This window comes from Notolepis coatsorum, assembly GCF_963971535.1.
Source record: "Notolepis coatsorum genome assembly, chromosome: 6".
Lineage (NCBI taxonomy): Eukaryota > Metazoa > Chordata > Actinopteri > Aulopiformes > Paralepididae > Notolepis > Notolepis coatsorum.
The window spans coordinates 103492886-103519959 of NC_140170.1; the positions used below are offsets into that span (position 1 = coordinate 103492886).

The 27074-nt window shown below is 48.4% G+C and overlaps 1 protein-coding gene across 1 annotated transcript in view; it reads right to left on the reverse strand.

The window, feature by feature from the left end:
• Positions 1 to 26874, reverse strand: part of lactbl1b (lactamase, beta-like 1b) — a gene marked incomplete at both ends in the record, with an annotated part of 34403 nt that extends 7529 nt beyond the window's left edge. The window contains 4 exons of the mRNA XM_084317796.1: positions 2131 to 2288; positions 11417 to 11523; positions 19110 to 19266; positions 26815 to 26874. Of these exons, the coding sequence (XP_084173922.1) occupies positions 2131 to 2288; positions 11417 to 11523; positions 19110 to 19266; positions 26815 to 26874 (482 nt within the window). The remainder of the gene's footprint in view (positions 1 to 2130; positions 2289 to 11416; positions 11524 to 19109; positions 19267 to 26814) is intronic.
• Positions 26875 to 27074: the final 200 nt, after the last annotated feature.

The following is a 27074-nucleotide window of genomic DNA, read 5'->3' on the forward strand; positions in this document are numbered from 1 at the left end:
GGCGAGCCTATTTAGCTGATGTCGGCCATTGGCTCCTTGCTGCTTTGTTTTCTCTGGTATAGACCCTCTTCTCTTTGGATTTAAGTGTTGATCTTTGTCCTTTTGGATCTCTCATACATGCTCTCTCTCTAACACACACACACACGACAAACACACATGCTCTCTCTCTCTCTCTTTCTAACACACACAGTCTGCCTATGGCGGCCTTTCTCGATGGCTAGGCTGTGCTCGCTGAGTCTGTACCTAGTCAAGGATCTTCAGTCACAGTGCTCAGGTATTCTGCCACTGTGTACTCTCTGTTTAGGGCCAAATAGCATTTCAATTTCTTTCCAATGTGTGTCTCTCTCTCTCTCTCTTTGGATTTAAGTGTTGATCTTTGTCCTTTTGGATCTCTCATACATGCTCTCTCTCTAACACACACACACACACACAACAAACACACATGCTCTGTCTCTCTCTCTTTCTAACACACACAGTCTGCCTATGGCGGCCTTTCTCGATGGCTAGGCTGTGCTCGCTGAGTCTGTACCTAGTCAAGGATCTTCAGTCACAGTGCTCAGGTATTCTGCCACTGTGTACTCTCTGTTTAGGGCCAAATAGCATTTCAATTTCTTTCCAATGTGTCTCTCTCTCTCTCTCTCTCTCTGTACACTGTATATTGACTGTAGAACGGGAGCTCTCTCTCGCTCTCTCTCTTGCTATATGTTGACTGTATCATGCCCAGCCTCGGGCAGCGCTATTATTTAAGAATATGTTGACTGTATGAAAAAAAATATATATTATATATATATATATATATATATATATATATATATTTTTTTTTTTCTTGCACAGGGCCTCGCATTTCTCCCAGGCGGCCCTGCTCTCATGCACTTGTCCTAATATACCTACACTGTAGCACTCAACACTTTGATGAACATTGTTACTCAGCTGATAGAGTTGTACCCTTCCTGCTGTCTTGTTGTACAAAACTTGTAAGTCGCTTTGGATAAACTAAATGACAAAATGTAAATGTAAATAAATTTTATGAGGCTAAAACATATTTGTGTGAAATGAAACCCAAATTAGGTTTTAATTCTGGTTCAGACCTTGTAGCAATGCTAAAATATAAAACCAAATTTGGGTGTAAGCGCTCACACAAACATCATCTGAACATTCAGAGGCCCATTCATTGTCTATGGAGGCCTAATGGAGCAGCCCCAGATTTTACATCCCAGTTGGATCACCGATTGGAGGCTTCTAGCTCTAGAGTGGTACATGTTCACAAATATTGTCTGAACTGTCCTGGCGCACAGGAAAAAACATTCAAATGGATAAAATACCCCTTTAATGTTAGGCAAGAAAAGGGAGTTAAGTTAAGTTAACTCCTTAAGGTTAGGAGTTAAGTTAAGGTTGTTACGGTTTCACCTCCACAACTCTCTCTACCACCGTCACACACCTCCGTGTCTGTCTCACCCTCCGTGTCTGTCCCATACACCCCCTGCACTTCGGCGTGCGCTCTACGGGCGCACAATCGGCACAGGTGATACTAATCATGCATGGATGGAGGCTCCGCACCTGTCTGCTAATCACCACACCACCCTACAAGATACCTTGTAGATCCGTCAGATCTTCTTTAAGAATGGCCTGGCAAGTATATTATATTACTTCTCGTAATAATGTGTTTGCGTCTGTCTTGTGTTAATCCTCTTCCCGTTGTGTTTTTTTTATCCTGTGAAGACTTATTTTGTTTTCTACCTCTGTGTCTTCACAGTTCTACTCCCGTGCTCTCCACCGGTCACGGTCATCCGCCCGCCAGGCTAAAGACGCACACACACTGCACTTGTTCTTTTCCCTTTTTTCAACGTATTAATAAATGCCCTACGGGGTTGAACATTATCCTGTCTCCCGTGTTGTGCATTTGAGCCTACCTGTTACAGAGTCCTAACAAAGGTAATGGGGAACAAAAGGTTAAGTACAATGCAGATTTTTAACTCAACATCGATCAATGTTTTTAAAAAAAACGTATATATCTTTCATCAATATTGGACGTTTTACAAATAAATATTTTTTATAAATAAATACTGACTTATTAGGTGCCAAAATATCAAGATATGACGTTATAAACAAGAGACTGACATGTACACACACCTGTAGATTGTATACTCATTGGGTGGAGCAGAGAGAGGGTCCGACCCGTTCCTCTTTCCAAAGTTCCCCGTCCACAGAACTGTGTCATTGAAGATCACAATAGCAGACAAGGAGGGAAGGCTGAGAGGGTTCATGCTCTGCCTCAGCATTGTGTCCACCTGTATGAAGAGGACAAGAATGAATAACTACTAACGGATTATTTAATCATTCATTTGTGGTTGTGAAGTACTTAAAGCTGCAGTAGGCACATTTGGAGAAATCGGCAAGAGTGAGTTTACCTTCCCAGCAGAAAGAGTGAGTTTACCTTCCCAGCAGAAAGAGTGAGTTTACCTGCCCAGCAGAAAGAGTGAGTTTACCTGCCCAGCAGAAAGAGTGAGTTTACCTTCCCAGCAGAAAGAGTGAGTTTACCTTCCCAGCAGAAAGAGTGACCTAGTTATATGAGTATTGGCTGAGCGTCCCGCTCTTAAGCCTATTGAGATACCCCTTATCTCCTGTACCTACTGTACTCCACCACGAAAACAACTTGTACACCCACACCTGACCGGGTCCCGCCTCTATGGAGGCGTAGCCTATAAGACCATGGCCATGGTAACCAACACACCCTTCCTCGCCAAAATCCCGTTCCAGTAAAAGATCCCTCAAAAGGGAACTCAGGGCCGCTTAAGAGCGGGACGCTCAGCCAATACTCATATAACTAGGTTATATACATAACCTATCGTTATATTTCGTATCTGGCTTATCGCGTCCCGCTCTTAAGCCTATTGAGATATGGGTTAGAGCGGATGCAAGACCCGACAGATGTACCCCCTGAGGACCCGTAAGCCCACATCAAGGGGTTCGGGGAGCCCTGTCACCCCATCCTTCCTAATGAAGGGGGGGCGCAGTCAACTCCACCTGAGTGCGAGCAAGAGGGAACTAGAACCCCTTGAACACACAGCACAGGCGGAACCACGTGTGACCTAACACACTGTGGCCCATACCCACACACTCCTGCTACCCTACCAAAGGACGGGAAGCAGGAAAGGCCACAGACCCCAGAACCGCCTGGGAGACAGAACCCCCGGTCATGTCCATGAGGTAAAACCTTACAAAGGGGCCCGGGGAGGACCATGATCCCATGAGTGGAGTGCGCCCTGACGCCCCCAGGGGGATCCTGCCCAGCCAACGTGTAGCAGAGGGCAATGCCCTCGTACAACCAATGGGACAGGCGTTGTTCGATAGTGCCTTACCGGCATGAGAACCACCGTGACAGACAAAAAGCTGAACGGTGACCCAGAGGTCCTGAGTACGGCTGAGGTAATTCCCAAAGCACGGACCGGACATGACAGGTGAAGGCCCGCATCTAACTCACTAGCGTGAGGAGGCGGATGAAACGCCTGAACCACAATATCCCTGGAGCGGAAGAACTCCGGATATTTACAGGCATGAAGGCAGGATTAGCCGTACCGAGAGAGCACAAAGCACACCCACTCATTCAGCGGAGGTGACGGCCAGCAAGAACGCGGTCTTGAACGACAGCTGTTCCAAGGCGCCTGCTCGAGCGGCTCAAACGGGGCCAAGGACAACCGACCGAGGACCAATTGAAGATCCCAAGTCGGAGCCAAGGAGCATTGCACCGGCTTAACGCGTCGAGCGCCAAGCAGGAAACGCTTCACAAGAGGGTGGCTGAACAAGACATCCCCTCAAATCCCTCATGATAGGAGGATATAGCTGCTGCATATACCCTCACCGTCGAAGCCGACAGTCTATCAAGGAGAGACTGGAGGTAACTAAGGACAGCATCCAGGGGGCAGGAGACTGGGTCCCGGCCCCCCGCCTTACACCACACTTGGAACATACGTCATCTGCCCGCGTAAAGCGCGACAGTGGAGGGAGCATGCGCATTCCGGATGGTAACACCATCAGGATCAAGAACCTGCGCCCCTCAACGTACCCGTCCCAACAACTGACCTAACAGATGTATGGGGAAGAATCCCAGGCGGCACGGCATCGGTCCCAGACCTGCCTGGCTATGTCCGGACGTAATCCCCACCCGTCAGGATGAGGACCGCCCCGCGACAGTACACCTGTACCCACATTCTCCCTGCCGGGGATGTGGGGAGCCCTCAGGCCGCGGAGATGGAGGACGCCCATAGCCAGCCGCCCGCCGCCTGGTGCAGACGGGGGGAGCGTACTCCTCCCTGTCTGTCGATATACGACACTGACGTCGTATTGTCCGTCCTGATCAACACCGTTTGAGGACCAGAAGGACCGCTTTCAATACCAACACATTTAACGTAGCGCAGACCGGGCAGCATGGTTTGCCAGCTGCCCCCTACTGCGTTGGCCCGACGCGTCACCAGCGAGGGAGGCGTCGGTGAAAAACGTGACGTGAGACAGCGCCGCAACCGTCCTAGGACGGAACCTCCCGAGCGTGTTGACAACACGCTCTGAGAGGGATGCCCATAGCCCTCCAACCGTTGACTGGGAAGAGGAGTACTCTACCTCCAGTCTATAGCAAACCCCAGGCTGGTAGGGACCTGCCTGGTACAAGACCTGACGATCCACCTTGACCGCGAAGGACCAGAACGTCGTCAGGGCAGAATACACTCCGTAACCCCTGACGACGCAGAGGCCCCAGTGCGGCCTCCACGCACTTGGTGAAGATGCGGGGAGCCAGAGAAAACCGAACGGCAGCCTCTGGTACTCATACGCTAACCCTGCAAAGGAAGCGTAGGTAAGCCCTAGGATGGAAGATCGGAGATGCGCATACGCATCCTACAGGTCTATGGAGGAGAACCAGACCCCCACCTGACAGTGTTCAACAGGTAGGAGACGATCCAAAAAATGCTGAACCTTCCCATGGGACAGGTCCAGCCTGGGTCTGACACCCCCCCCTCCCGATTTCTCAGGCACCAGAGAACACCGGGAGGAGAACGCCACGACGATGGCTTGCTTCGTCCACAGAGATTGGATCTCGTTGACCAGAGCTGTCACTGCTGGAGACCCTGACAATAGGGTCTGTACCAAACCCGAAAACGGGTGGGGTTGTGTAAACACAAGTCCCCGCCTCAGCGTTCTCTCCATCCACCTCGACATATGGTACTGCCGTAGTCATATGTGATGACACTCCCAACGCACCTGCCGCCATGTGGCGCAGGTCCGCCAGGAACTGTAGATAGTTGGCCCGGTCCCACCCGCTGTGCGTAGCCAACCATGGAACCGTGCGAGCAGAGCGTTCCGTGTCGGGACATCTGACCCTGACACCACCCATGAGGCAATCGCACCCAAGGGGGGACCCCGACAGAAAGGGCCGGTTTGATACGGGGGGCTTTCTAGGTGAAAAAAGCCCCCCCACTGAACACCCCTCCAGAACATGCTGAGGAGTTGTTCTGCAGCCGGACATGCAAGGTGTAAGGACCCCATGGGTTCCTACACACCGTAGCCCTGCAGTGATATTACTACCACCCAAATCACGCATGCCTGCGAGACCACTGCCAATCTTTCAGGAGTGGGAGGCACCAACATGATACCTGGCCTGGCAAAGGCGAGGCCGGGGAAGCCTGCACTGTGTTCCTCAAAAGGTTTCGAGCCCCCCTGCTGACAACACTTATAGTTGACAGACGTAACACCAGGCTCAACCAACACAGCTTATGGTGTGGGAGCCGCTTGACAGCACAACATTCTCACGGACAGACCCAGGCTCAGCCATCAACTGGGTGTCAGCCCCTGTCCCCATGAGAAGCGAAAAGTGGGGCCGCCCGCGCTTCAACGAAGGCACGCGGCCCGCAGCCAAAGGAAACAATCAGAGCCCACTTTTTCCGCTGGTGTTGGGGAAGGGAGTGATCGGAGAGCGGGCTGCTCGCGGCAGGACGGTGACAGCTTGTTGTTCAAGCCGAACCCATCCAACATGGCCGATCCCTCGGCCGCCAAGGCTGTCGGCCTTGTGGACACCTGTCGAATCAACGCCCAGGATACCTCTGGCGGGGGAAAACATGGCCGCCTGTCGAGGGCCTCGTCATCGCCGCTGACGAGGCCGTGCTCTCTCTTCTTCTGGCTGCGCGGTGTGAGGCGGTGTGGGGCCTAGGACAATACCGCCCGCACTCCAGCAGAAGACCAAAATCCCCTGCGGAGAGGGGAACCCTGAGCGGTTATAGCTTGCGGCTAGGTCAAAGCTAATAACGTCAACAACCTTGCGCGATGTGTCGACGTCGGCTGGCCCTCAAGGCCCCGCCACCAGATAAAAAAAATTTGATAGAAAAAACAGCAATTCGAACACAGTTCTAATCGCTGCCAATTCCATACCGTGGCGGTACAGGCTTTAGCAGCCCACCAGCCACTCGCCAGGCCGACCCACCCATGGCGTCGGCCGGGCGGGGCACTGTTTCAATATGTCAAAAGCAAAGGACTGATGTTAACACGGAGCACCATTGGTGGTTGCAAACAGCAACCTCCACTGTGGTGTGCACCATGAAAGGGTTAAATGAATAAAAGAACTAAACCACAAAATACTGTAGAATGAGCAAGCCCATATACACACGTTAAGGGGAGGCGGACCAGAGCGAACTAGTCCCGCCTTCATTCAAAATATTCACAACAGCACACCAGCCCTAGCTTAGCCCATTTACCAAACAAGGTAAACAAAGCCCCCCCCGCATACTCCCCCAATAGACACCGATTGACCGTCAGCATGAATGGTTGATAGGAGAGAAAGCTGTAGCATAGACAGACCTTCTCATAGCAGAGTGACAGAACAAAACAGTAGCCCACTACACTACTACAGCCTAGCGTGAGGCGATGTGGAACCCAGATCAACAACCGCCTGCGCACAAACACGCAACATGTTTACAATGTCGGCTGGACCCATAGCCCCACTACGCGACGCCAATGTGGATAGGAACTAGCCAGCTGAGCCATAACCCGCCGTTAAGTCCCATCCTGCAGTAGTATAGCTCTACTGCTACACCGCCGAGCTCACGCATCGGCTCCCAGATGGGGACACCGTTCAACAGACCCCGCCGGAACACAAAGGTAACGTACCTGGCTAAGCTACCTAGCCACGGCCTACCCTGTTGTCAACCCATTTACCCGTAAAAAGGTAAATATGACTCAGCAAAACCCCCACAACAGCTACCGACTGACCTTTGATGAACCGGGCAAGAGGAGGGAGAAGTGACAACATCTCACGGCGGAGACATTAGAACAGCGTAGCAGTAGTGTTCAGCATGTAGCATTAGTATTAGCATGTAGCTAGCATTAGTTGTTTAACAACACGCTTGCAGGACCGTTTGGAAACCGTTCACCGCAGTGAACGTTCACCAAACCATCCCCCCCTGGCGCCGACACACAACATGGTTGTGTAACAAACAACCCAGCATTACTAACACTAATACCCGTGCCTGATGACACAGGGCTCACCGTTGTACAAGCCGGCCCGATAGCCAAACCATGTACACTGCCCCTCGATCTGCTGTCGTCAGACGAGGAAACATCAACATAGGCCCGTCGTGTCGCTGAACATGCTTCGAAGATGCCAGGGGAAACAAACCTCCGGTAAGCTTTCAACATTACGCAATTCCTCCAATCTTTTTCATACTACTAGTTACATAAGGTGCACTGCATCCAATATGATGGAACGAAAATAGAGGAAGGGTGTGTTGGTGACCATGGCCATGGTCTTATAGGCTACGCCTCCATAGAGGCGGGACCCGGTCAGGTGTGGGTGTACAAGTTGTTTTCGTGGTGGAGTACAGTAGGTACAGGAGATAAGGGGTATCTCAATAGGCTTAAGAGCGGGACGCGATAAGCCAGATACGAAATATAACCATGCTTAAATGAAAGTTATCTTAGTGTTTATATGTATACACTCTAAAACCTCTGCTGCTCGTCGGGCCTAACAACCACCCCTAGGCGTGATCTAATTCCTATAACACACGACTTCAAGTGATGTAATACTTTTATACAATGGCCGAATTCACCCAACCTTATTGCTATAGAATAAACACACAGTAATTGAAGTATAATGGAGATTTATTCACAAAACCATCCGCAGAAAAAGTAGGTCCAATTTTTTTTTATAAAAGTTGCCTCCGTGTCTAGAAGCAGAGGGAGGTTGCTACAAAGCATGCCATCTAACAACAAACTTCATATAAATCCCGCAATGTATTATTGTTTTGACAATGGGTCATGAAAAACCAATTACATAATCCAACATTGTGTAAACAACTAACATATTCCAGTTGACTGTATATTTTTTTAATTATTCGTTACGAATATATCCATACTTCCATCGTGTCCGGGACATCCAGTGAAATCGATTCGTGCGACAGTGTCCTTTTGAAGCAGAGGGAGGTTTCTACAAAGCATGCCATCTAACAACAAACTTCATATAAAATGACTCTGCTATCTGAGCCACACTCCGTTATGCACAAATTTACAGACATACATGACATACAGATAGACAGTACTGCTACATCTATACATTTATGACATACCAGATTTACAAATACAGAACTGTTTTTGTAGGGTGATTATGGTTTATTTACATTGAGGTTCTGGGGTCATGTGGAGTGTGTTATACGAAATAACAACCGGTAACTTCACTGTGCTTCATAAACAATGATTGGAGTAAATCGTGTCGGTGCCCGCGGCTTTACATTATTCGGGGTAACATCATACATGTACATAGATAAAAATGTACAATGATAAGTTCGTTTTCGTCAATATCAGCATGTCTTTTTTCCTTCTCCGGCTTCTCCTGCTGTATAAATGTACAGACTTATATTATTCAATGAGACTGCCAGCCAGCTTTTGCGCGACGGAGAAATACAATTTCAATTGTGAGAGAAGATCATCTCCCGATTCAGATACAATTTAACACACGGTTCCAAAGATATTAATGTTTTGCGGAAAATGTTCACCCCGCAATGGATTTAGGTGCGTCTAATCTCTCCTCTCTCATGTTGTCCTTTTCTCCTCTCCGGCACCCGAGACAGAGAGCACTGTCAGCCAGTGGCCACTCCGCTCAGAACCCCCCCCCCCGCGATTTTTATTTTGTTTTACAATGGGTCATGACAAACCAATTATATAATCCAACATTGTGTAAACAACTAACATATTCCAGGTGACTATCTTTTTTGAATGAGTCGTTATGACGAAATCAATACATCCATTCATACAGATTATTGTCCGCCATCTTGGTTTCATTCGGAAAAGAATGAACGGCGGATTCATTTGGAAAAAAAGTTATTTGGTTGTGGGCGAGTTCTGGGGTCACGTGGAGTGTGTTATACGAAATAACAACGTCTGAACTGTTTCAGCCAATCAGAATCAAGAAATTTGCATGCCATTGTATAATAATCGATAAATAACATGTCACGTGGTTGTAGTCGAAATGTTGGTAAACATCTGGATGCAAAAACCTTCTTGTCGGCTCCTATTTAAGGGGAGTAGCCTTTTGAATGAAAACCGCTGTTTTAATGTGTGCACAGGGGTTGGCTAAAATCTGAGTGGTTGTTTGATCTACCATCTGAAAGTACTGTATGGTTTGGGACTTTGGTGTCTCACAAAAGGAATTTAATGAGAACAGACCGTGCCTTTGATACAAGGGTCCATTATCCAACAACCCCCATCCCTACACACACACACACACACACACACACACACACACACACACACACACACACACACACACACACACACACACACACACACACACACACACACACACACACACACACACACACACACACACACACACACACACACACACACACACACACACACTGACCTCACACCCACTCAAGCAGCACCGGGACCAACCACCATGGATTCCCACACAAGAATTTTCTGCCGGAGAGCTGATTTATTAAAACAATTTCTCATGGCTAAACTGGTCAGCAAAAGGGCTTTCACGTTCCAGTTTAAGACTTTTAACCACTCGTGGACTGGTACTGTAAGTGCTATGAAATCAATAATGGAATATCACGACAAAGTCAGCGATGGCATCCACTGTATATCTGTATACTGTATGCTTACCTAACGTGCAGCAGGTCGTATACGTCCAAACTGACCAATCACCACTGATGGCGAAAATTATTGGTCAGCGTTGTAGCCAACGAGCGTCCGCTTCCAACGATACTCTAAGGGCGTGTTCACACCTGAAAGTCTGTGGATAGTCCAGTCCGGACTTTCTGGTGGACCAAATGTGAAAATAATACATAGTTTGATTTTGGTCTGCGTTCACACTACCCTTTTTGGTGCGGATCTAATTTGTAAACAAAGGACACACAGTCGCCAAGTCGTTCATCTATTGGACTATAGCACTCACAAACGTAAACAGTTGCCGACAGCGTAATGAGAGAGAGATACTGTCATTACGAGCGCGGCGCAAGTCGACTAGAGAGTAGAGAGTAGAGAGAGAGAGAGGACGAGAGAGACTGTCCCCGCGTGGCGCCAGTCTAGAGAGGAAGAGAGAGACTGTCCGCGCGCGGCGCCAGTCTAGAGAGAGAGAGACTGTCAGCGCGCGGCGCAAGTCTAGAGAGGAGAGACTCATTACGCGAGCAGCGCAAGTCTGACTTCAGAGCCACACTGCAATGCACTGTAGGCTACTTTGCTTCCTGGATTAGGTACTATAGTTCGATTGAAACGGACCGAGTCTCAACTTTTCAAGAGGACCATGGTTCGGTGGGCAAGGCGCTCACCACGAATACTGGAGACGCTGGGTTCGCCTGTTCGAGCCCAGCGCTCCACATTGCTTTCAGTTTAGCTGGTCGTCCGTACTAATACACATTGGCAGTATTAGGGGGTGGGAAACTGATGGGTGGGGGATCGGGCGTTGTGGACAGCGACTCCTACAGGTCGGTTGGTGCGCCTGCGCAGTAGAATCAGGAAGCGATGGGGGCGGCGCCCCTCCAAAGCGCAGACCCCTGACGCTGAAAGATCGCGCCGCGCAGGTGAAAAGATGCGACTGCTGTTACCTCGAGTATCGGAGGGGACTCGTGCTATGTATGACTTAGTCCACATTGCAGCCGGCTTGTGGGAGGCAAGAAACAGCGTTCGAGACAGGGGAGGGTTGAATTGGATGATACGAAATTGGTATGGGAGAAAAATAGAAAATGGGAGAAAAAGTGGATAAAAAAAAAAGGTTAATCTCCTCCTGTCATCCATAGCTGTATCTGGTATGCAGGGTTATACCAGCCAGCTACAGCCAGCACATTTCCCTGGCTCAGGCGGACGTGACAAAAGACGACTGCAGATGTGGATCTAAATGGATTGAAGGACTAGTAGCTAACAAATAGAATCATACCTTCTCCAGGGCCTCTTTCAGACTGGGGATCGGGTGCTCCAGCGGGAGAGGCTCTGGAAAGCGAGGACACATTCGCTCTAAATTGGCATTACGCCCCATTGCCTCATCTGGCAGCAGTTAAGAGAGACAGAGAGAATGAGAATGAAGAGAGAGAGAGAGAGAGAGAGAGAGAGAGAGAGAGAGAGAGAGAGAGAGAGAGAGAGAGAGAGAGAGTGTGGTCGATTGAAATTTCTTCTTGACATTTTATAGAATAATACATGAATGGCATGATAAAAAGGGCTAACACAGTGTGGCATAATTGACTAACTCTGTGGCTAAATGACTTCTCTGGGGGGAGCACAGTAAATGTCAAAGAATCCAATTTGATACGTATATGCTAATATGCACCTCACTGATCAGAAATAATTATTTGAATTCATAATTAACTTGGAGATCACTGTGCTCTCCACTTGAGAACCGCAATATCGGACTCCACTGTGCGACTGCAGATCAACAGGGGACATATTATAATGAAAAGATGGATTAGTGCTTGGAATTAGAAGACAAAACGGGATACAAAAAAACAACATGATGCATGCAAGGCTTGTCATGGAGTGAAACTGAGAAAGGCTGAGTATCTGAACTAGAGGCAAACAGAGAAGTGGCACATCCAGTAGTACTGTTGCACGCTGATATAGATAAATACATAAATAAGAACGATATTCCATTTGTTCCATCCAGTTTAATAAAGGAAGATAACAATATACAAACAAGTCTCGGACGACTGCAGGTGTATTTACAAATAGCGTCTCAGCTTCCTGTTCCGGTCGCTGCGCTACTGTGCAGGGCCGTCTATTATAGGGGCGCTGTATAGCATATTCTCTATCTCCCCCAGAGTCTTTAAAGGGGCTATGTACTGCTATTCCTAGCACTATTTGGGCAACTTTACACAATTCCTGTTAGTCTATTGAAGACATTTGTAAGTTTTTTTTCAAAAAAATGCATTGTTTTATATTTCTAATCAAGTACTCAAAACCATCATTTTTCAGCCTCAAGAAATCAGGCTGTTATGGCCTGGCTCCGCCCATAAGTACTTTGAGTGACAGTCAGTCCACAGTCTGCACTGGTAGAGGGAGGGAGGGAGGGGGGGGAAGAGAGAGAGAGAGAGAGAGAGAGAGAGAGAGAGAGAGAGAGAGAGAGAGAGAGAGAGAGAAAAAAAAAAGACAGGCCGTTATTGACAAGGCCCCCTCTCTCCCTCTCTCTTCCTTTCTCTCCCTCTCGGTGATGAGTCCGCACGGCAGAGAGAGAGAGAGAGAGAGAGAGAGAGAGGGAGAGAGGGAGGGGGTGGGAGAGAGAGAGAGAGAGAGAGAGAGAGAGAGAGAGAGAGAGAGAGAGAGAGAGAGAAAAAAAAAGACAGGCCGTTAATGACAAGGCCCCCTCTCTCCCTCCCTCCCTCTCTCTTCCTTTCTCTCCCTCTCGGCTCTCGGTGATGAGAGTCCGCGGCAGCTTGTGTTTTTTTTTTTTTTCTTTCAATCTCCCGTTTGCGGGTGTGTGGCGCGCGGCCGGCAGGTACCCCCCCCCCAAGTGCCCCCTCTCTCTCCATCTCTCTCTCCCTCTCTCTTCCTTTCTCTCCCTCTCTCTTCCTTTCTCTCCCTCTCGGTGATGAGTCCGCACGGCAGAGAGAGAGAGAGAGAGAGAGAGAGAGAGAGAGAGAGAGAGAGAGGGAGGGGGTGGGAGAGAGAGAGAGAGAGAGAGAGAGAGAGAGAGAGAGAGAGAGAGAGAGAGAGAGAGAGAGAGAAAAAAAAAGACAGGCCGTTAATGACAAGGCCCCCTCTCTCCCTCCCTCCCTCTCTCTTCCTTTCTCTCCCTCTCGGCTCTCGGTGATGAGAGTCCGCGGCAGCTTGTGTTTTTTTTTTCTTCTTTCTTTCAATCTCCCGTTTGCGGGTGTGTGGCGCGCGGCCGGCAGGTACCCCCCCCCCCAAGTGCCCCCTCTCTCTCCCAAAGGATCATGTGCGAAGCAGGCGGCATCCCACGCCGGGGTTGGCTCGCCAACTTGAGTACCGGTGGCGATGTGGGGGTCACAGGGTCGCAGTAGAGGCCAGGCAGACGTGGTGTCACAACGAGTGCTGGTACGGTGACACGGGTCGCCAGGTCGTCAGAAATTGACAGAGGAGGTGGAAGGTTGTTGCGAACAGGGCTGAACTTGCGTAGGAACCTCCTGTTCCGAAGTGTGACTCTGCCCGAGCCGTCAATCTTGACCACGTATTGGTCATGCTGGCGTACCTCCACAACACTGCCTGTCCTGTCCCATTTATTGGGGTACGGCCCTGTCTGATTCTGTACACGGACCATGTCCCCTACCGTGAGTGGCGGGAGGCGTTTTGTGTGCTCCGCCCAGGCAGCTGTGCGGATGTGCCGTTTGCGGAGGGCCTCCTCCCTTGCCGTCAGTGTCTCACACCATGTCTCGTGTGGTCTGTACTTCCCAGGTACAACCGGGATGAAGTCACGTATCGGGCGGCCGAAGACACACATTGCCGGAGATATCTTTGTGTCAGGGTCAGGTGTGTTACGATATTGCAGGATCGCTCTCTGCACAGCATCCGTGTCAAGCTCCCCCTTTGGGCCGGTGTTGTCGTTTCATTGTCTTCACCCCAAACTCAGCGCGGCAGTTGCTGTGGGGGAAGGCCACAGACGAGAGGCGGTGGTGTACGCCCCATCTGTATAGAAATTACCTGGTCTCAGTGGAGGTGAACTCTGGGCCCCCGTCCGATGTGAGCTCTTCTGGTGTCCCGTACGTCACGAAGGCCCAACGTAGGTGATTTATAAGGCCGGCTGCGCCCCCCGTCGACTTCGAGATGATCGGCCAGTTTGAGTACCGGTCCACGGTCACGAGGTAGTGCATGCCCCTGTGCATAAAGAAGTCCGAACACACCGCCTGAAAGGGGTAAACGGCTGGGATAGGCGGAGTTGGCGGCACTCCAGGCTGTGAAGGTGCCATCCGGTGGCAGTGCTCGCAGTTCCTCCGAGTGGCGCTGATGTCAGCCGACATGCCTGGCCAGAACACGGAGGAATCTGCATGGGCGGCCATCATCGATACGCCCTGGTGGGCAGCATGTAGGGCGCTCAGCACTTCTCTGCGGAGGGTGGTATAATTACTCTGTCCTTGTACAGGACCACCCCGTCAGTTGATGTGATGTTCTCACGGTACTGGTGGAAGTCACGGATAGTTTTCGGCATCTCGAACTTTGAGTCAGGGATGCCGTCCGTCGCCATTTCCTCCAGAGTGTGCTGGTGGCCTCCCTGACACGATCCCATGTCACTGACCGCAATGAGTCGAGGCCCGCAGCGCACCATGCCAGGTCGTCCTCCTCAGTGTCGTCGTCATTCCCTGGCTCGGTCTGGCGTAGGAAAGACAGTACATCAGTGTGCGTACTGGGTTGGAGGTGGGCCACTACGGCGTTGTTATCCGGAAGGTCCATAAGTGATGGCCGTGTGGTGCCAACCGGCCTACGTGACATGGCATCTGCCGCCTTGTTCCTCATGCCCGGGACATGCACAATGCGGAAACGATAACGCAAGGTCTTCTCCTTGAGGTTCCGGAGGCGGGGGTTCGGTATGTCATCGAGCGCCCTGTCTGCAAGAGGTCTCAGCAGCGGCTTATGGTCTACCGCCATGATCAAGTCCTCGCATCCCAACACAAAGTAGCGTGCCTTGTCCAATGCGTCCGCGACCGCAAGAGCCTCGCCCTCTTTTGGTGCGTATCTGGACTCCGCCGCATGCGTGAATCTGCTGCCAACCAGGGTTACCTTCCAACCATCGGTGCAGCAGAAGGGTCTGACTGGCATACATCGGCAGTGTTTCTGGAATAACCAGAATCCAATGCCCTCCTTCGACCAGTCCGTGTCGATACATGTTGGTTTGGTTTTGTCAAAGATGCGGACACCACGCTCAATTTCTTGGATTTGACTCACGGAATATCTCTCCCAACTCCGTGGACCACTCGAAGCGTTCCCCACTCTTCAGGAGCTTCCGGAATGGCTGCATACGCTCGGCCATGCTGAAGGCGTAGGCCACCTGGTTGACCAGCCCAAACCACGACCTGATGTCCGTAATGTTACGTGGTTGTGGGAAGTCGTGTATCGACTCCAGGTAGCGACTGCACGGTCGCACGTCAGTCATGGTGATTGTGAAGCCCGCAAAGTCCACCGTGGGTGCGCTAAAGACGAACTTCTCCAGGTTGAGGACTATTCCATTCCGGCAGCATATGTCCAGCCATTGGACCGCCTGGAAGTAGCTCTCCTCGATCGTGTCCGACCATAGTAACGTGTCGTCGTCTATGCACTTAGTTTTGTTGCCTATGTCTGCGACAACCTCGTCGTACCGCCCCCCCCCCCCCCCCCCGATGCCATGTACCCCTGTGGGGCCGACAGGTACCGGTAGCGCCCCCATGGAGTGATGAATGTTGTCTTGTGGCGATCGTCCTCGTGTAGTGGGACGCTGTGGTAACCGTTCCAGGCATCGAACACAGTCTTGAGTTTCCCGTTAGGCACACATCTCGCTTGGTGGAATGGAGATTGGGTGTGGTGGGTCTCGCGGAGTGCATACCTGTTCAGGGCCTGGAAGTCGACAGTGCGTCGTGGTTTGCCTGTCTTCTTCGTGCAGATCACCATGCGATGACACCACGTCACCGGTGTACCGATAGGTACTTCCTCCAACACGCCGAGGCGGACGTCCTGGTCGAGGCCTGCCTTTACCTCCTCTTGCCGGGGATGGGGGTGTGACAGGCAACCGGTGTCGCATCCTCATTAAGCATGAGGCGGAGTGGTGGGCCGGTCATTTCCGGTAGTGTCTGGTGGGGGCATGTATTAAATGTGCTCTGGGCGTACAGTTCTAATAAGTGTCTCCGTAACGCCTTCCTGTTAGCCTCGATAGCCAACATGGGGAGTGTGGTCGGTCTGGTCGGCGGCTCTGCACGCCGCGGGCAGTCACACACTTCTGAGGTCGCCAGATTCACCTCCTTGAGTGTTGGGAACTGGGCGGAGATCATTCCCAGGTCCACGCAGGCTGCGCGGGAGAGAAATATGCGGTCTGAAGTGTCCGTCACATACGCGATTTGGTCACCACTGTTGCCGGTGAATCTGACTACCGCAGCTCCGAGGATCCGAATTCCCTTGTTGTTCGCAGCCTTCATGGTCATGGATACGGGGATGAGGTCCTCTGTGCTTAGGCCCATTTGCTGAGCGACTTTAATGCAGCTTTAATCAGGCAGCTTTGGCATCCCGTATCGGCCATGGCAGGCAGGGATACTGCACGGGTGCGTTTGAGGAGGTCAAAACCCAGAGCCTTGTAATCCTCGTGCTCGGTGGTGAGAGTGAGGTTGACGTATGGCTGCGGGCTGGACGCACGTTTCATCCACTTGTCGCACATGTCATCGTACAGGTGGTGAGCGAGGGGAAGTGTGTGTAACTCGCCATCTGCGCTGACTGTACATAGCTCAACGAAGGCTGATGTCTGCTCGTCACACATCCAGTCGGTCTCCTCGGGTGGGGGCCTAGTCGATCGGCCACCCAGGCAGGCCCTCTCGAGGTGATTCTGGCGGCCACACTTCCGACACTTTTTACCATATGCGGGGCACTCGGCACGTCTGGCGTGCCACTGGGGTGTTTTGCCGTGGCCCACCTCGCCGCAGTGGATGCATACCCCTTCGGGCTTGGCCTTCGGTTTCTCTAGCCTGGCTCCTCCTCTGGCGTGGGTGTCGTGTTGTCTCACCCGCCGGTACGAACTGCTGACCGTGTCCGCACTCTGAGGGTCGAGCAGGCGCGATGCCGATCGCTTTCCAGACTCCTTAGCCTCGTTATACTCGATCATGTCCTTCAGTGGCATGTTCTGGTTCTTCTCACCGAGCAGGTCGAGCTGTATTTCTGTGTCTGCGATGCCACGGGCAATTACGTCACGTAGGATCTCTTCCGTGAAGTCGTTGACTTGGTCGCACCCTGTCCTAGTGCATTTCATCTGGTACTTGCACGTGTCCGCCTGCCCCTTGATGCGGGCATGGAACGACCGGATGGGCTCTTCATATCCCTGCCGCATGTTAGACAGGGCTGCCCGAGCTACCATGGTGTTCTCTGCACGAACGGCGAGTGCCTTCATGGCAGCGAGGACGTCCTCCTCGCCGTTGCCCGCTAGGCTACTGCCCGCCGCGCATGTGAGGTCCTTCCTCAGATCCTCCTCGCAGCACTCCAGTAGCTGTGAAACTATGTCGGGCCCCACCAGGTGCCTGTTTTGTACTCACCCCAGCGGGTTTCATTTCATGGAATTTTTGGAAGGTTCTTATTCACCTATTCCATTGCTGTATGGTGCTGTGAACAACTACACTATTTCAACTCTGGGACATTACATTTTTTTTTTATCTCATCTCCTACTTTACTTACTTTGCAAAAATAATTTCAGGGGGAGGGTCTGTGGAACTGTGCAGTGAAGCAGCAGTACAGAAGACAACATTACACACTCAGAACTGCCTCTGTAAGCACCATAAAGACCATATATAGAATGGTAATCCATTTCCGGTTTGCGGAAAGAACCTAGGCTAATTGGATTTCACAGTCTCACTTAAAACACCCAGCAATTACACAGTGTAGGCTGTGCTTAGATTGGTTACATTTGATTCTGAGGGCTAGTGTTATGTGTTTTGTAGAGTTGTATTTGTATTCATCAAGATTCATTTGGTTGTTTTTCTTAATTGAAGACCATCCTGTTTAGTTTGTGCAAATATTCCCTTGAACATAAAAGAAACCCGGGTTGCTGAACTGTGTGGCAAAGATACTAGAGACTTCTCTGTGTGTGTGTGTGTGTTATTCTGAAAGAAGATATATGATATTTTGAATAAATTATGCATCTACTGGAAACACAATTGCATTGTGTCTAAGTCAATGCTGCAATGTTGCTAGAACCATCACTTCACCGAAAATATTGTTTAGAGACCTATCTCCTAACCATACAAGGCTGAGCACAGTGATATTGCTGCATGCAGCGTGCCACGCTTATTCCCTGACATCACTGAGAGGTTCTGCACTGAGACGTTTTGTCACGCGTGGCCACTCTCCAACACGCAAGGCCAAATCCTGTGTTTACACAAGCGGTCTATTTCCATGCATGACGATGCAGCTGCACTCCCCTTTTGCCTTGTCTGTTTCCTGTCATGACCAGCCAGAAACAGAGTACATGGTATAACAAATATATAGCAACAGGTTAACATTTATGTATATATATATATATATATATATATATATATATATATATATATATATATATATATATATATATATATATATATATATATATATATATATATACATAAATGTTAACCTGTTGCTATATATTTGTTATACCATGTACTGTATAGTGTAGTGAGACACCTGATGTACAAATGTATCTGTCGTCTGAATGTGTCTCAGAATAGGATCATCCTGTTGCTGTCTCAACCTAGTCTCAGTGACATCAAGTTCCAGTCCTGTATCTGGAAGTATTGGTACAGTGCCCTGTTGTAGAGCTGCTATTGGTTTATGTTTTTATTTATTGTGATGTAATTTGTTGATTATGTTTGTGTGTCTGTTAATAAAGATGATTGATTGTATATATAGCAACAAGATGAATATATATGTAATTTATGTATCATATATATGTATCTGAGTGGATAATATGGAAGCAATCTTACCTGGCAGTAGCTTAGGCAGCTGGTACTGCCACAGGAAGCACCCTGTCATAACCACAGACAGCAGCAAGAAGAACACCAGACCTATCTGGGTCCACTTCACCTTCATCCTCCCGGGTTTAGTCTGTCCCTCTACTGTCACACCAGCAGCAGGGGCAGGCTGCAATACACACACACACACACACACACACACACACACACACACACACACACACACACACACACACACACACAGTGGCCATTGGGTTAATGGTGGCTGTGCTTAATATATCTAATTCATGTGTGTCATTAAAAAAAATAAAAAGGACTAAAAGGAGTACTCACCACCTGATGCTAACACAAGACAGAGGAGTTGGGACTGGACTACCAATGAATGAACAATCCTCTTGTAACTGAATCAACATCAACAGTCCACTCAGTGTCAGCCTCCAACCGTCAAAAGCAGCAGCATGGTCTCCCATGACGGTTTCTCTGACCAGAGGAATGCCACAGACACGGATTCCCGTCCCCTAGCTCCACTCTGATCATTCCCGGACCGTCAGCGTTCCTCCCGTCTCTCACAATTCAATTTCCTCTCAACGGCCACGGGCCTCTGACATCATAATCCCCAGATTTACTCCGCCAAAGCCCAGCTGAGCGGGAGGGGGGGGGATCTTAATCTCTAATCCTCGAGAATCAATTCACTCCAGTCCAGTTTACCCCCACTGAAGCCCACCACTGAGCTGTCCCAGCTGACAAACATGGCACCCTCTCATCCCACACAGCACAGGGCTGGCTAGGGTAATCATGGGTTGAGTCTTTGGCCACCTCAGTCGAAACAATGAGTTGAAAAGGTGAAATCACGTGATTTGGGACTAGCAATCAAGTGGAATTGGATATTGACAGAGAACAGAAAGGCTGGGATGGCAAGGCCAAACTTACCGACAGCCACGCGTGCCGTGCAGTCTAGTGTGTATGTTTCTATTACACGCCCAGTGGACTGAGTGACGATTCAGATGGGATTCTGCTTGGGTGAGGTCTCCGCTGGTGGTGTTGTGTTTGGTGCCTGACAATTGAGAATAATTTCAAGGAGTAGAAGCTAGTCATTTGGATCAATGTCGGTATAAGAACGTTGAAACATTGCAATGGTTCACATGGTGGTTTACATTGGTCTAAACCCAGTCCTAAGTGGATCACTTTACAGGTGGTGGAATGGATAAGACCGCTGTGTTTACCATACGTGATCAGGTGATGCTGATGAGCGGAGGGTTCGAGGTTGTCACGAGGAAAGGTGCTAGGCGCAAAGTGCCTGCTAGTACCTAGTGACCACCGCTACACTGGCAGGAACCAGAGGTAATCATTGGGGAAGTAAGAGCAAAATGTGTGGTCACAGATTAATCTGCATTGCATTTTCAAAAATGATATCAGTACTGTTATGACCATGCATTGTGTGTGTGTGTGTGTGTGTGTGTGTGTGTGTGTGTGTCGGGGTGGGGGACTCTCTCACTCCTTTGTATTTTTATATTATAAACACTATCTTAACTCTGTACTCATAGACAGACAGGACGTGTGCGCTCCCCCACAACAATTATTGCTAGACGTACAGTAGCCATTGCCCGTCCTCGGGCTTACCTCTCTTTCAATCCCTCGTTGATCTTAACACTTTGAGTGCCAGCCACGACAAATCTCGTTAGTTCATGCCATGCGTTGAGTGCCAACCGACGAGAAATCTTGTTTCTAATCGTTATTTTTTTTATTATCGATTTCCATAAATTTTTCATCAATCTAGCCTCACGTTACCAGTGGGGATCTGTCTAAGCTCGAACAGGGAAAATACCGCCCCCTATCGTCTCTCCCGATGGTATTGCACCCCATTGGACTGAATGAAATGGATGGGGAAAAAAGAGTCCGGATTCCACATTTTACTTGTCAGGCAAACACCTACGTGAGACTGCAATTCGAAACTGGCCCCTACAAATGTCCTAACCTAGTTGTACAGTAAATTACCAAGTAAGGCTTTGTCAGTATTCCAATGTACAGTGTAAAATGTCTGTGTGTCCCCTACCCAACCCCCCCCCCCCCCACCTCCAATGTACAGCCCTCACCCAACCCACCCAACCCCACCCCACCCACCCAACCTCCTCCAATGTACAGTTTCTACGCCAAATGTATATACACTCTTTTTCTGGACACTTTTGTATCACAAACAGTACTGTATTTGCAAATCTGATATGTCATAAATGTATAGATGTAGCCAGGGCCGCCTCAGGGGGTGTGCGAGCAGTGCGGTCGCACAGGGCCTCGCGGGAAGGGGGGCCTCGCAAAAAAAAAAAGAAAAAAAAAAAATCTTTTTTTTGCGAGGCCCCCCTTCCCGCAAGGCCCTTTTTCATCACAGACCTAAAATATAGTTTTGCTTATATGCTTATATATTTCACATTAGACACGTTTGTAGAATGTGTCTGACTTGTTCCTGCCTCTGCGGCTCTGCAGACTGCAGTGTTCCGGTTTCTGCGGCTCTGCTGCTCTACAGATTTTAGGATAGTGTTTCCGGGCTCTTCTCGGACCCACGAGGTACAGGGATCTAATTCAGTGCTATTCAGAGGAGCGAGTGGATGTATTTTCAAAAGCAGCATGGATCAGAAGAAATTACACCGTGGGCCAAGAAAGTCTCCTTCCAACTTTACCATTGATACTGCGTTATGGTGAGTTCATGCAACCTATTCTATTCCCGCCGTGGATCTCTCTCTCTCTCTCTCTCTCTCTGGAGCCAAACTGGTCGACTAGCTGTTGTAGTACTAGTAGCTAACGGTGTGTGGCCTGGTGTCAGCACCTGTATTGCTTTTCTCATGTTGTACAGTTTCAGTGGTAGCCGCATAGCTTGCTTCTGCGTTAGCTAATGGTTAGCGATAGCCGGGTTGAGCTAACTGTTAGCCAGTTAGCTGTTTAGCTACGACGTTAGCTGCCGGCTGCGCACGTTAGTTTGATGCTATCAGTTAGCCTAGAGTTAGCTGTTAGCTTGTGCTACGACCATTGACATTAGCCGTGAGAATAGCAGGGGGTTCTGGCACTCTGACTACGACATCATCTTTGACAGAAGATGTAGTCGGGCCTGCACCATGACAAGGCTCCGGCCATAGCATAGCTTCTTTTTGTCCCGCCAGCGAGAGGCCTTTCGTCAACGTGGAGACCTGTGTTGCGGCCTTTCGCCCTGCGTTCCTTGGTGCAGGTAAGATGAATGAAAATGTAATGACATTACCCCACTCTTCCTTCCTTCCCCTCCCGAATGTTTTGTTAATAACGATGTTTTTTTCCAGGAAAAACATATGTTACTTCACAACATTTGGAGATACGACATGTGCTGTGTGTGAATGTCTTGGTCGTTTGTGTAGCTTGGGTAGCGTTGGGCCGTTGGCCAAAGCTGTGTGTGGCCTGGTGTCACAGTACCTGGCTAGCCTATTTAGCTGATGTCGGCCATTGGCTCCTTGCTGCTTTGTTTTCTCTGGTATAGACCCTCTTCTCTTTGGATTTAAGTGTTGATCTTTGTCCTTTTGGATCTCTCATACATGCTCTCTCTCTAACACACACACACACGACAAACACACATGCTCTCTCTCTCTCTCTTTCTAACACACACAGTCTGCCTATGGCGGCCTTTCTCGATGGCTAGGCTGTGCTCGCTGAGTCTGTACCTAGTCAAGGATCTTCAGTCACAGTGCTCAGGTATTCTGCCACTGTGTACTCTCTGTTTAGGGCCAAATAGCATTTCAATTTCTTTCCAATGTGTCTCTCTCTCTCTCTCTCTTTGGATTTAAGTGTTGATCTTTGTCCTTTTGGATCTCTCATACATGCTCTCTCTCTAACACACACACACACGACAAACACACATGCTCTCTCTCTCTCTCTCTTTGTAACACACACAGTCTGCCTATGGCGGCCTTTCTCGATGGCTAGGCTGTGCTCGCTGAGTCTGTACCTAGTCAAGGATCTTCAGTCACAGTGCTCAGGTATTCTGCCACTGTGTACTCTCTGTTTAGGGCCAAATAGCATTTCAATTTATTTCCAATGTGTCTCTCTCTCTCTCTTTGTACACTGTATATTGACTGTAGAACGGGAGCTCTCTCTCGCTCTCTCTCTTGCTATATGTTGACTGTATCATGCCCAGCCTCGGGCAGCGCTATTATTTAAGAATATGTTGACTGTATGAAAAAATATATATATCTCGCACAGGGCCTCGCATTTCTCCCAGGCGGCCCTGGATGTAGCAGTACTGTCTATCTGTATGTCATGTATGTCATATATGTTATGATGAATTGAAAATGGGGGACCCTGATGTAAACAAGACGAAAGTCTTTCTCTGGTCTGCATCCCCTTAACAATTGTATGTATTGAGCTGTACTGTACTGTACCCATTCTGCAATCTGTTAATAAACTTTTCAATCAATCAATCAATCACCGGAGACGATCCCACTCATTGCCCACCCTCAGAACAGTGTGGAATCGGTATTTCCAGTACCCAGCGTTGGATCAATAAACACGATCGATATTTGGAATGGCAATCAGGAATTGGAATAATCTTTTTGGAAAACATCTGATCAGAGTGAAGGAATCTATTTTACCAGTCTGTTAGGATTATGGGGAAGAACAGAACCCAATATGCAGAAGGATGGAGGAGCCCCAGAACTACAGAATGACAGAGAACGGAGACGGTGGTTGCTCTTCACAAGAAGTGGTGTTCTATTTATTTTAGAACCGAGAGAGCAAGGCTAAACTACAAATAACAAAATAACATAAACGGTGCAGCAGTGCTGGTACTAGTGAAACAGAACTTGAGAATATGGAAAATAACAGCAACAACAAAACACTAACACTTACTCAGAATGAAAACACAGTGCAACATGACGTGGACAGGAACAGGGGGGAAACTGGAGGTAGGAGACAAGTGTCAGGAGGGAGGAAATGTTCACTGTTACACAGTCTTGGGATAATCAGAGCTCTTTTCACCTATATCTCAGCCTGTCCCATATGTGTGTGTGTGGCTGTGAGTGTGTGTGTGCTGATCAGGAAATATGATAATCGATTTTTCAGCCCACATATGTGACCCAGTCTGGTGATGATGCATACAAGTCGGCAGGGTGAAATGACAGAGAGACACAATAAAATAATTATCTTTTTTTTGTGTGTTTTTTTTGTTGTTGATATTACAGTTCAAGTGTTGAAGAACATATTTAGTATAACAGCGAACAGATATAATAACTCTAATTGTAAGAATTCTGTGTTTAAAAAAGGCTTTGTTTGTCCTCTCCACAGAGGAGAGGTGGGGGGGGCTGGGTTTATTTTTGCATCTGAATAGCTACGCGTTGGGAGGTACGCCCACGCTGTGTGTTTATTCAGATTCACTGAGCCAGGTAAAGGCATTCACACAGAGAGAGTCATTACCGTTAACGATGGACGCACAGAGATTGTCAGTATACGTGGCCTGGCGCACTCAGGTTTGACAAGGTCCCCGGTCGAGGAGCGCAAAATCCATGGACTGAGGAGAGCTTTGTACTCGATCCCCTGCGTGGTATTCCAGCCTGCTGTACGGGACCTCACTGATAATGTCCAAACATGTTCGTATAGCTTATTCCCCCCGACTCGACAACGTGAATGCACCACCGGTGGCGATCAAAAGCTATGAACGCACAGCCATGTATATCTTTCCAAAATCGATGCTCCAAATTATAAAGCGGCTTTTCTCCACAAACACTCTCATAACATTCCCCCAAAGGACCTGCGGCTGTGTGCGTGAAAACCAGACTTGCGAGTACAAGTTTATACCCAACTATGCGCGGTGTGCATATCAAATGCACAATGCCAGTGGAAGGTCTGTTTTAGTTTGGAGTCCCTTTCAGCGCAGTGACATTGCAGCTTCTTTTCAGAAAAGTGCCAGGTCCCACCGCCGTTGCATGGTGAGTCAGTCCCAAATCTGCAGCCTTTTTGTGAATATTTACTCATATTTATTTAATCTAGTGTGAATATCTACTCATTTATTTAATCTAGTGTGAATATCTACTCATATTTATTTAATCTAGTGTGAATATCTACAAATTTATTTAATCTAGTGTGAATATCTACTCATTTATTTAATCTAGTGTGAATATCTACTCCTACTGAATCTACTCTTATTTATTGAATCTAGTGTGAATGTACTCATATTTACTGAATCTAGTGTGAATATCTACTCATATTTATTTAATCTAGTGTGAATATCTACTCCTACTGAATCTACTCTTATTTATTGAATCTAGTGTGAATGTACTCATATTTACTGAATCTAGTGTGAATATCTACTCATATTTATTTAATCTAGTGTGAATATCTACTCCTATTTACTGAATCTAGTGTGTATATCTACTCCTATGAAAAGCAGTGCTACAGCACATTTCCTTGTATGCCAGTTCGGGTCATAACCTACCCAAGAGTCACCAACCGAACAGTGACAGTCCATTCCCTGAGTTTAGCTTTATTATACAGGAATATTATCACCCGGGTACGTCCAGTGATTTGTGATTTAATTGCAGAATGAATCTGTGATTTTTATCCCCCCCCCCCTGTTTTGGCGTAAGAGTGGATGCATGATTGCATCCATTCTGATCTGTCATGACAGCATGCCTGTCACAGCACTTAATTATGTTAATACTATTCAGGGGAGAGGTGTGGATGGGAGGTATTGTCTACGCCCACCACAAACTCGCATAGTTGTTCAAATGTGGCATCACCTTTGAGAGCACTTTTCACTGCTTCAGTCTCTGAGAAAAAACACAGCTTACAAGATTTAAACTGAGCACATCATAATAATAACATTCTCAGATTTCAAAGTATGACACATCATTTGAAAGCTTACATTCTGTACTTTCACAATCTGGAAAAATCTGGAAAATGAAAATGGAGACTTGTAGGCATTTTCGCTAGACTGGGTCACATATACTATCGATAATCTAGCGTTTATTTGAAAACGATTCATAAATAGGCCGAAAAATGACAACGTGTTTTGTGTATTACAGTAAAGCGCGATTCCTGCAGAATAATTTTTTTCCTGGAAGTTTCAAAAAACGAGCGTTTTTCAAAATGGTATAAAACGGAAATGAACCGATTAAAAAACAATCCGTTTTGACAATGTTGACTGCAAACAAGTCATTGATAAGCGACGGGCGTATTAGACACATAGCCATAATTTAAGATGTAGTTTATGCGTTCGCAAATGTGATCGCCCTCCATTGACTACAGCGCTGGCACTCAAGCGCAATTTTTGGCTCCCCCTGCTGGCACGAAAAGTGTTAATCAGGGCTCGTTAATTAATGACAGTAAACATGTGGTCTATTAAGGCTTGGTAATATATTTCAACGGTCATAGATCTAATGATGCGATATGGGAAAATAACGTGTGAAAGAAAGCTTGTGGCGCTGATCCAGGTTGCATAACAGGCTGATAGCAGGGGAACATGGCAGCTGGCACATCGGGAGATAAATGAGCACTAACACACTACACACATGCATACACACATACACACACATTTAGAATCTTTATTTATGTCCACATAAATAGCAGCAGTAGAGCAAGTGATTGTGTGCCTCTGTGTGCCCATATGCGTGTGTTTGCTTGTGTGTGTTGTATGTGCATGTGTGCATGTTTGTGAGTAAGCAGGCATGACATTATTTGTATGTAAGTGAAGTGGTTACTTTGACAGTACCTGTGCTCGAACCCCGTCCACTGTGGTTTTCTTGAGGACTTTACTCCCCGTCTTCCCCATGGCTACACTGCACAGGCTAAAATAGAAACAGGAAAGGAGCAGATACAGTTGAATCAATGTCTAAAATCAACATCTATATATTATATCACCAAAGTTGCCGAAGGGGTGGCATTGCTTGTGTGTGTGTGTGTGTGTGTGTGTGTGTGTGTGTGTGTGTGTGTGTGTGTGTGTGTGTGTGTGTGTGTATGTATGTATGTATG